Source organism: Coniosporium apollinis (genome assembly GCF_000281105.1).
Source record: "Coniosporium apollinis CBS 100218 chromosome Unknown supercont1.7, whole genome shotgun sequence".
NCBI lineage: Eukaryota > Fungi > Ascomycota > Dothideomycetes > Coniosporium > Coniosporium apollinis.
This window is the reverse complement of record NW_006913269.1, coordinates 360,319-370,869: the sequence shown is the minus strand read 5'-3', so window position 1 is coordinate 370,869 and position 10,551 is coordinate 360,319. Positions and strand designations below refer to the sequence as shown.

Sequence of the window (10,551 nt, the reverse complement as noted above, 5' to 3'; positions counted from 1 at the left end):
GTGGTAGCGCTTGAACTCGTTTCCGTCTTGTTCCGCCGAATGCAGCATTGACAGCGCCACGATATCTCGCTGCAGCAAACATATCAGCATACATATTTCAGGAAAATGAAAACAGTCTGATGACCATGCCTGCGCGTCGCCCAATAGGTTGGTCTGCGGGTCCTATAGCATCTATAGTGACGCTTTACTGGATCAGGAAGATGGAGTGATCGAGGTCCGTACCACTGCAGTGAAGGCCAGCAGTTACAGAGACAAGCTTGTCCGCGTCTCAGGAAGATACAGCCCACGATTTTGTCAAAGGGCGATTCAGTACACTTGCCGCCCAACCGACGGATTCTATCAAGAAGTTGTACGAAAAAAGTACGGAGCGTTGTGCAGCATGTGCTCTCTCAATGCGGACATACCTATGTTGTTCCTGCTCGAATGAAGGTTCCTGACAGGCTTGATGCGAGTAGCGATTACATGTGTCGCATCCTTCGGGTGCATTGTATTCTGCTTCCTGCAGAGGTCTGCAAGGCTGGCTTTCACACCCTTGTGGATGCAAGGAAGCTTGAGAAGGTGTCATAATGCTTGGCGTTGACACAGCGTCTGTTACCGACGGAAGCTCCAAGCTTCCATTCCTGGAGGGCGGCATTTGGTGCGACTCCCCCCGTGTTTCCGCCGTGGCTGCCGTATCCGTCGTACTCATTGGCTTGACCACACTTGAAAGCTCCCTACGCGCAACAAATTAGCGGCGCCTCCGGCTAAGATATGTCGAATCAAGTACCTTCGTTCTTGTGTTGCTCCTCCAGCGCCTCCTCCCTCCACAACTCCGTCTCCAGGCACAGGCAGCGCAGTAGGTCCAAGCTGCTTAGCCGCGCTGTCTGATATGGGTTTCTTGGCACTCCCAGCTTCTTTGTCGGCGGCTTCCATGAGGTCTCTGCTCACAGATAGCAGGTGTCCTTGAGTAAGGCAGCTCGCAGCTCGTTGTGGATGGCCCACGGAGTGAACGTGCTGGTGCGATGGCGAGAGTCTTTTGTTGTGAAGGCGGTCCGATGATGTAATGTTCAACGATGATCGGTCATTAGTAGCATCTCCCTTTGACTTGTTGGTGTCATAGTCCTTCCTCTTACTAGACTCTTCATCAACAAGCTTTTGCTTGGACAGTGCTTGTTGGCAGCGCGAAACTGGCGCCCGGTTACCGTCCTCTTTATCCCCATCCTCTATGTCTCGTGAACCGTTCCGCTCGAAACAACTGATATGCTCCGTATCCTTACCGTGGTTGACAAATGTACTAGCTCTATGCGGCGACGCCCAATGTCCTTCGTATGGCGGATTCCCATGCGGGTAACACTCCATTGCCATGACATACTCATCAAATAGAAGGTGGCCGTTGAATCTGTCACAGCACCATTGAGCTTGTCTTCTTGGAGACTCGGAATTGTCGAAAAGGATATAGTAACCAGTCGCATCGAGTAAGACCTTGCTAGGCTTGCTAGCACCAATATATTTGGAAAGGTGTCGCACGGTCGCCGGTAATGAGGGAACGTGAGCGGACGAGATGAAAACATGCGGCAGCCTTTTTACGTCTGCGGACACCTCTGGTATCTCTGACATTCTTCTAGGCAATGTCGGCATGGCTGCTCGAGGACCCTTGGGAACCCTAGAGAAATTGAAGTTTGATGGTGACGAGGACCCATGAGGTATGTCGGACGAGCTCCGGAAGTTTTGGGTCGGATCAGGTGGCCTACCAGCTGGCTGACGGCCGCCTTCACCATTACGATCCGCAGTGGCCGCATGATATGGTTTCTCCTCACCCCTGTATCTCGGCTCGTCTGCGCGTGTATTCGCGTGCAGGTCTCTTGAAGTACGCCCTTCCCCTGCTAGATCCTCGATATCCTCATTCAGAAACGGTTCGCCTGCAGCCAAGCACCGTGCTCTCTCTCTCTCGTAATTTTCTTGGCCACGGCCTTTCCTTGCCAGCTCTTGATAAACTACTATCTCACTTGGAAACCATTCAGTGCCCTTGTGGCTTAATTGTCGCAACTCGGACAGTTCACACTTCGTAAGTTTGTGCCATGGTGCATCTGCACTACCAGGCTTTGCATCCGAGAAAGCAAGCTTCGGCTTTAACAATCCATTGAGATACGGGGAACTGCCGTTGGTTGTAGACTTCTCAAATCCGGCGTCTTCTGAGTGGTTCCACAAATGTGAAGGGCGTTCTGGTCCACTGCCCAAGGTAGATTGTCCTGAAGCGATGCCATTGCTGCTGCAAGATGTAGGGCGCTGATTGCCTGGGACATAGCGGTCCACAACCGTGCCTCTGTTTCCTGTGATATATCCACCTTGTCCAAACCCTCCAGAATCATGCCTATCTAACAGTCGTCGCTTAGGTGCCGGAGGAGATAGAGGTCGGTATTGGGAGTGCCTCTTCTGCCCCGCATAGTGTCTTTCTGGGAAGGTCTTACCACTACTGAAAGCAGAAGATGTGACGCTTGACGGAGAAGCGGCGCCACCCTTTCCATCTAGATGCCCCGGGGGCGATGCCAACTTGCAGTCGCTCAGTGATCTACTTTCGCTTATTTCTGCCTGTCATCAGCCTGTTGTCTTGGAGTCTGGATTGTCGTCAAACCTTGATGCAGTGCTTGGCCTCCCTATATCGCGTATTAGCCGGTCTTTTCTCTCAGCAGAATTTGGTAAAAGCCATGGCCATATGTAATTCAAAAAGTGGACGCGTCTCAGATCTTTTCAGTTCTTTCTTAGTCATCAGATCGCAACGCCGAAGGCTCTGTCACGCAGGCGTCAATCGTGATACATGCCTCGGCTAACAGAGCGGCCATAATAGTCTTCTCCTCTCGCATAGACAGAAAGTTAAAGCGAACCTGAAGGTCTCCTTCGGTTCGCGGCTGTACGCCAGTGCCATTAGCACCGGCCCGTGTAGGGTGAGCGAGACCGGTTCTCCAATATGTAGCGTCCTCGAATGAGGTTGATTTCCTCTTTGTGAATATCTACTGAGCCATACCTCTGGCAATGTAGATAGTACGACGAGCCTGCCGCGGAGTTCGAAGCTACAGGACCGCCGAGAGCGTCCTCAGCAATGTACGCGAGCTGACACAAGAGTACCAGAACCACAACGGAGTTGTACGCGATTAGACCTTTTACCAGTGATTCATCATCGACGCGTCTGAAGCCTGTGCGGCGGCTTGCCTCCGCAAGCAAAGCTTCAACAATGCAAGGGAGTCCACGTAGACTCCTAGAAAAGCACCGATGGAATTTTTCCTTACCTCCATGCTCTCGGAGTTGATTTGAAAGGGTCCCGCGATTGAACCTGTCGAACTAGTGGTCTCATGTCTGATGTGTAGGCCGTTTTCACTGGACGGCTGGTTGCCCATTCGGATGCGAAAAGAAAATCGCTTCGACTCTGGAGCGAAACGCAGCTGAGATAGCGGTTTTGTTTCGCAAATATCTTGCTGCGCGATTCCACTCTTTTCCCAGCGGAGTGATAGCTTTCTCGTTGATGAATGTTACTATAACTCCATCCAAGGGCTCAGTGAGAACAGCCGGGCAAACGTGACGTGTTTTCGACGGAAGCATTATCAATGAACGTTTGTTTTGTTCCCATGGCGGCAAAGCAAATGTCGCGACGATTGGGATCCATGGGCGGGACGACCGTGATAGATTAAGATGAGGACGCGCTTCGGAACAATGTTCAGCCGACTGATGTGCCTTATCGATTACCAAAAGCGTGAAGACCTGGGGGTGATCCTTCCACCATCAAACCGCTCGCGCACCGAGTATATGCAGGTGGATTCTTCGCTGGCGAAGAATATAGAGGGAATACATGGACTTCTTGAAGTCTGCAGTCGCTTCTGCCATCGCCAAGGGCCCAGCCTTTCCGTACAGCTTCGGTGACAGGGTCGACATCGATCAGTCAATCTGGATTTTACACAACGGCACGAAGCGAGTATGGCCCGATATCGAGCGGATCATGCATACTCATACTCATCTTCGTAGGAGGATGGATCGAAATGTAGCATCTTCTCATTCGAGATTACGGCGAACAAGTCTCGCCTCCCACTCGCCAAGAACGCTCTCCGAAAACTTCGCACCCTAAGACATCCTGGGGTGATTAAAGTGCTCGATACAGTCGAGGTGCGAGTCATCCGTCGATCAGCAAGCTGGGCATGTGCTCATGCAACTGCTACAGACAGAAAATTACATATATATCGCTACTGAACGTCTGACGCCATTAGGTTGGCATACTCGCCGAAAGAGCCTTACCGAAGAGACCATCAAATGGGGGTTGCACAGCGTTGCTGTAATGTATCTCGCTACTGGGATGTACTGTTGCCAGCTGACGCGCCGATATGCAGAGAACAGTCAAGTTCATTAACGATGAGGCTGCATCGGTTCATGGTAGTATTCGTACGTCTTCCATCTTTTGTAGCGAGAGTGGCGAGTGGAAGCTAGGCGGATTCGATGTCCTCAGTTCCGTCAAAGAGGATGATGCTGTTATCTACGTAAGATTCTCCGTGTTGATTCAATACTTATCTGATCACCTGTCTAGAGTCACGGGAGTCTGGTGCCGGAATCAGGCCGATATGCGCCGCCAGAAGTTGCTAACAGTGGATGGGAGGTTATCAAGCGCTATCCACTGACGGCGCCAGACGCTTACGCTTTTGGTGTCCTTATCTTCGAAGCCTTCAATGGCGGATTTAGGGGCGGCGACCAAGTTGGCCTGACACAGAACGTCCCTCCAAACATGCACCAGAGCTACAAGAGGCTGGTAACTGCAACACCAAAGACCCGCCTTAGCGTTGGTCAATTTCTTGATCAAGGTCATAGGCAGAGAGGGTTCTTCGAAACGCCTCTTATACAACTTACAGAAGGCATAGAAAATATGGGCCTGAAGACAGAGTCAGAGAAAGAGGATTTCTTGAGGTCAGATCAATCCGCCAACGGCACTTAGACCCTGAATTATTTCGCTGACACGAAACCCCCAGCCAACTAGAAGATGTCTCGGAGGACTTCCCTGAAGATTTCTTCAAGATGAAAGTGTTACCGGAACTGCTAAAGTCAGTCGAGTTCGGCGGCGGAGGCCCAAAAGTTTTCGGCATCGTCATGAAGATCAGCGCCAAGCTGTCTGATGAAGAGTACGAAGCCAGTATCACGCCTGTCATAGTCCGTCTGTTCACGATGCCGGACCGCGCGATACGAGTCTACTTACTAGACAACCTGCCCCTGATAATTGATCACCTCCCGCAGAAGATCGTTAATGACAAGATTTTTCCTCAGATGGTGACCGGCTTCACGGATGTCGCACCAGTAGTACGGGAGCAGACCGTCAAAGCAGTTTTGACGGTGGTGAACAAGCTGTCCGATCGAACCGTGAACGGCGAGCTACTCCGATACCTGGCAAAGACCGCTAATGACGAGCAACCTGGCATTCGGACCAACACTACGATTTGCCTCGGGAAGATAGCTCGGAATCTCGGCGCCAATACTCGCACTAAAGTGCTTACTGCAGCCTTTGCGCGCTCTTTACGGGACCCTTTCGTCCATGCCCGAAATGCTGCTCTTCAAGCATTAGCAGCCACCGCAGACATCTTCACCGAAGACGACTGCGCAACCAAGCTCCTCCCGGCCATCAGCCCATCCCTAGTCGACAAAGAGAAGATCGTCCGCGACCAAGCAAACAAGACTCTAGATGTCTACATCGCCCGCATTCGCAAATACTGCCAGACCCTTCCAGAAACCGTCCTCCCACCACCAACAGCCGCGAATGCCTCCACAGGCGCAACTCCCCGTATGGGGACCCCCGCAAACGACGCTCCAAGCGGCTGGGCCGGCTGGGCCATCTCCTCCTTCACGAACAAGCTCTCCGCTGCCAGTGGCCAGATGGCCAGCGGCACCAATGGCGCTGCACAGACGGAGAAGCGCTCGCAGTCGCTTCCTCCAGCCGCCGAGACAGCTCGCCCAGGGTCATCGGCCAATACAACATCCCCATTGTACCGCCAAACCCTAACCAAGCCGTCCACAACCAGCAATCCCTTCGCGGCACCCTCCTCAACGCCCTCGGTAACCTCCGCAGACGACCTAGCAGAAGCCGAAGACTTCGGCGCCGCGTGGGGCGATGAACCCGCAGAGGACGAGCCGAACCCCTGGGCGGATCCGACGCCTGCGGGTAAGCCCTCGGCCACCACGTCCTTCGTTGACGACAGCGAGCCGGACTTTGCTGGATGGCTCAGTGCGCAGCATTCGGCGAAACAGACGGCTGGTAAGAAGCCGTTGCCGAAGGGGCTGGCTAAGGCGGCTACGACGACTGCGGCGGCTAGGCCGACTGTTTCGTCGAGGGCTAATACAACTGGGCATGTGGGACCAGGGGCCGGAGCTAAGAAGATGGCGGCGGCGGCGCCGGTAAGGGGGAAGGTCGTGGCGCCGGTTAAGAAGGTGGAAAAAAAGGTAGAAGAGACGAAGAACGATGATGATGAGGGGTGGGGGGATGCATGGGAGTAAGTGTTCGTCAAGCGATTTCGAGGTGCATCGCCTGGAGTTGGATACCATTACTCAGGAGTCAAGGCAGTATTCCTGACTATCATCAAGCCTCTGAGGAGATCATAGAGGAAACCTGACAGTAACGAGCCGCCAGCAGTACATCGCTACCGGCTCAATCATGAGTTTATGCTTACGCAGCAACATTACACAATCAAAATCACAATATCGCTCACGACCGCCTCTGAGCCATCTCCGGCTGTCTCCGTCCGGAGTTCCCCTTCCCGCTGTTCCCACTCCCTTGTCCTTGCTCCTCCCTGTCGTTCAGCCCTTTAGGTTCTGACGCGACCTCTTTCGCGGCCCTCACCTCTCTATCACCCATCCCCAATCCCCCCAGAAACTCGCCAAACGCGCCCAGAATTTCCCTCAGCGCGCCCTTCAACACCTCCAGCAGCGCCGTCACCTCCGACACATCCCTATCGCTGTCCTGAAACTCGACATCCGTCCAATCAACATCAAGCCTCTTGACGAACCCCTCAACCGCCGTAATCGCAGAGACTAGACTGCGTATTATAACAGGCATATCCTTCGCTACCGTCCCGTATGGGTCCTCCTTTAGACTATTCACCGCCAACGTTGCGAGCGCGTTCGTTGCATTGACGATCACAGCGCACCGTGACACGGGCGCGCCGAACACGACCGCCGTTACCCGCCTCGCGAACGTCCGGCGGAACGGCCATCCGACGGGCGAGCGCAGCGCAGCGAGCAGGTACCCATTCGCCTTGCCCCTAATATTCTGCGGCCGTAGCTGAGCTTGCTTCTCCTCGCTCAGCGCGCCCTTGCCGTACTCGAGCAACTTGTGCGCGACTGGGCTCAACTTTTGTAGGGGGCGCGCGTTGGGAGTTCCGCCGACGGATTTAGCGAAGGCGGCGATCTCCGTCGATGCGGTGTTGTGCCGGGGCGGGGTGCTGAAGATATCGTCGGTCGCGACGGGTCTGTCTGCGATGCGGGGGAGGGGCTGGATCTGGGACTGTTGCTGTTGCTGCTGTTGTTGGGAGGTTTGCGCTGCGGTGGGCAGAGGCCTAGATTGCGCGTCGATGCGCGTTTTCACAGCGTTGATCTCTTCGAGGCAGAGGCGCAGGATCTGGCTCCAGGTGCTGCCGCCCGCGCGGTCGATTTCAGAGTAGATAGTCGGGCGGCGCGTGGAGAAGCGCTGGGTTATGAGGGCGAGCTCCCAGAAGGCGAAGGTGCGGTGGACGTTCTTTCTGGATTTGAGTCCGTTTAGGAGGGTGCCGTTCGGGTCTTTGGAGTCGTCTGTGATGGGTCTGTCTTTTTTGAGGGGGCCGAGCGCGACGTAAGTGGAGAAGACGGCATTGGCGAACTCCCAGATGCAGAGGAGGATGGATCCGTGGAGGATAAAACGGCCGGCCAGATCGCCGAGGCTGGCTATGCTGCCGGGTTTTGCGGTCTTTGGGAGGTGGAAGAAAGGCTTCGCGAGTGCGAAGGCAATCTTGTACGCTGTCTGGCGAATGAAGAAGTAGTATATGAACGACCCTACGACGACGGTTCCGAGTACCCGCATGGTGCCTTTCAGGAAGATCTTGAGCTTCATATCCCAGATCTGAGCAAATGGAGATCTGGCAGGCGTCGGATTCGGATCGTTAGGTTTAGGGGACGTCGGTTGGACCGGAATATTAACTCCAGCATAGTCGTGGTAAAGGTGGACAGCCGACTGTACTACTGCCAGACACATGAACAAGGTTCGTAGATAGACTGGTCGTTCGTTCAGTCTCGGGCGCTCGTAGGACCTGAATCAGTCTTAGCGACCTCCCTCATACTCACAGCGTGGTTACATGTGACGACACGTACTTTCCCTGATCAATCCAGCCCAACGTCGCGTCAGATGCGGCGGACCAAATGTACACCTCGCTGAAAAGCATTGCTGACAGGCAGTAGCAGGACATTGTCCAGAGAGCGTTGAGACTGATCAGGTGCTGCCAGAAGGACTCGAAGGGGTATACGGTGGTTCGCGTTCCGACTGTCGTCGCGTCAGCTTAGCCCAGGTTGCTGGAGCCTTGCGTTTGTCGTACGTACTGTGTAACTGCGCGACGCGGAGGATGAGGATTACGAGGGCCGGTACGGAGAGCATGAGCGTCCGAAGCCCTGCGAATCCGAGTGGAAACCATTTCCACAGCACTGTGAGACAAGTGTTAGCTGGGCATCTCGGCGGTGAAGAACGGGGGCTCTTTTGCATACAATCCCATTTGCCCAGGAGGACAGCTTCTGCATAGCAGAGCCCCAATGTGAGCAGAAACGATTTGACGAATCTCCGATGCAGCACCGGCGTTATGAGATCTCGATATGGGCGGGCCGGGGCTGGCCTGAGGGGCGTTGCCATGGTGGAGGGGAGCTGTTTGGGCGAAAAGGTAGAAGGCGTTGGTATGAGCGGAGTACCCTACGGACGCGAGTACAAGGAGAAAGAAGAGGAAGAAGAGGAAGAAGAGGAAGAAGAGGAAGAAGAGGAAGACAGAGAGCCCATGGAGAGCACAAAGAAACAGTGTAAAGAGCGAGTGACAGCTTTCCGAGTCAGGAGGGGATTGAATTGGACAGCTGGGGCTGGTGATGGAGCTCTGGCACACAAAAACATGGGCCACAGCAAGCCCGCCCGCGCGCCGCGACACAGCAAGCAAGGCTGATCCCCGTCCGTCGTCCTGTCAGCCCGGCCCTGGAAGCCGCCGCAACCACCATCCAAGCCCCCCGGACGAGGGACCAGGGACGAGGGACCAGAGACGAGACACCAGGCATATCACCTGCACCATCTCAGTACACCACCACCCACCCACCCACCTATCCCGCAATCCACTTCGCTCCTCTCTCTCTCTCCCTCCATCCTCCATCGCACTCCACCACACTCTCCTCAGCCTACCAACCACCCACCACCATGGCCTTCCAGCAATCCTCCAACCTCGAATCCCAGCCGACCAACTGGCGGCGCTCCGACGACCCCCAGTACGCCGACGACCCCGAGTTCAAGCGCTTCACCAGCGAGCTGTCCGACAAGCTGTTCTCGCTGACCAGCAACGTGACGCGGCTCTCGAACCAGATCGCGCTGCTGGGCACGAAACGCGAGACGGAGCGGGTGCGCGAGCGGGTCAAGGACCTCATCGACGAGACGAACAGCGCGTTCAAGGAGATTGGAGAGGGGCTGAAGAAGCTTACCACGTGGCCTGATTTGGGGGTATGTCTTTGATGGCTTTGGTGCTTGCGCTTCACAATCTGGGAGCTGGAAGGACGTGGGCCTACACCAGGCCTTGAGCGAGACAGGCAGCGATAGAGATAGCATACGCTAACACCCACCCAGCCCTCTCAGAAATTCACCCAAGGAAAACTAAACCGCGAGTTCAAAGCCTCCCTAACCGAATTCCAAGTCCTCCAACGCACCGCCATAGAAAAGCAGCGCTCTTCCGCATCCGCCGCACGCGCGGCCCTCGACGCCGAAGCCCGCCCCAGCTCCCCCACAAGCCCGCAACAGACCCAACAACAGCAACAAGAACAACTCCGCCTCGCCTCCCAAGACGACGTCGACTTCCAAGAGTCCCTCATAATCGAGCGCGAGTCCGAGATCCGCAACATCGAGCAGTCGGTCGGCGAGCTGAATGAATTGTTCAGAGACGTTGCGCACATGGTGCACGAGCAGGGGGAGCAGCTGGACATTATTAGCGAGAATGTCGAGACTGTGAGGGACGATACGCGCGGCGCGCATGTGGAGCTCACGGCGGCGAGCCGGCACCAGAAGAATGCGCGGAACAAGGCGTGTTGTTTGCTGCTGATACTGGCGGTTGTGCTGACGGTCGTCATCCTGGCTGTGGTGCTGGGGTAGAAAAGGGCGATGGCGTAACAAGATACCTTTTGTGTTAATGAAAGAAGAATACACCTAGACGTTCAGTTAGCAACGTCAACGCCTGTCCGTATGTCTGAGCGAGAAAGAGAACTCGAGCAGACCAACCCGCCCATCCCTTTCACAACCCCCTACACCCTCACTACCCCAGCAACCCGCACACCCTCTCCAACGTCCCATTA

The 10,551-nt window shown here is 54.9% G+C and overlaps 3 protein-coding genes across 3 annotated transcripts; 2 read left to right on the top strand and 1 right to left on the bottom strand.

Annotated features, from left to right (window-relative positions):
• Positions 1-3,820: 3,820 nt before the first annotated feature.
• Positions 3,821-6,495, top strand: W97_02033 (SCY1 protein kinase; the record flags this gene model as incomplete). Its single annotated transcript, XM_007779935.1, has 6 exons — positions 3,821-3,943; positions 3,994-4,131; positions 4,187-4,297; positions 4,353-4,499; positions 4,547-4,920; positions 4,983-6,495. 6 exons carry the CDS (start codon positions 3,821-3,823, stop codon positions 6,493-6,495), a joined length of 2,406 nt encoding a protein of 801 aa, XP_007778125.1.
• A 208-nt stretch (positions 6,496-6,703) lies between these two features.
• W97_02032 (uncharacterized protein) lies at positions 6,704-8,869 on the bottom strand (the record flags this gene model as incomplete). The annotated part of the gene is made up of 4 exons (XM_007779934.1): positions 6,704-8,279; positions 8,341-8,509; positions 8,566-8,667; positions 8,728-8,869. 4 exons carry the CDS (start codon positions 8,867-8,869, stop codon positions 6,704-6,706), a joined length of 1,989 nt encoding a protein of 662 aa, XP_007778124.1.
• Positions 8,870-9,412: 543 nt separating this feature from the next.
• Positions 9,413-10,351, top strand: W97_02031 (uncharacterized protein; the record flags this gene model as incomplete). The annotated part of the gene is made up of 2 exons (XM_007779933.1): positions 9,413-9,709; positions 9,833-10,351. The coding sequence occupies 2 exons, from the start codon at positions 9,413-9,415 to the stop codon at positions 10,349-10,351; spliced, it is 816 nt and encodes a 271-aa protein (XP_007778123.1).
• Between the last annotated feature and the right edge of the window lie 200 nt (positions 10,352-10,551).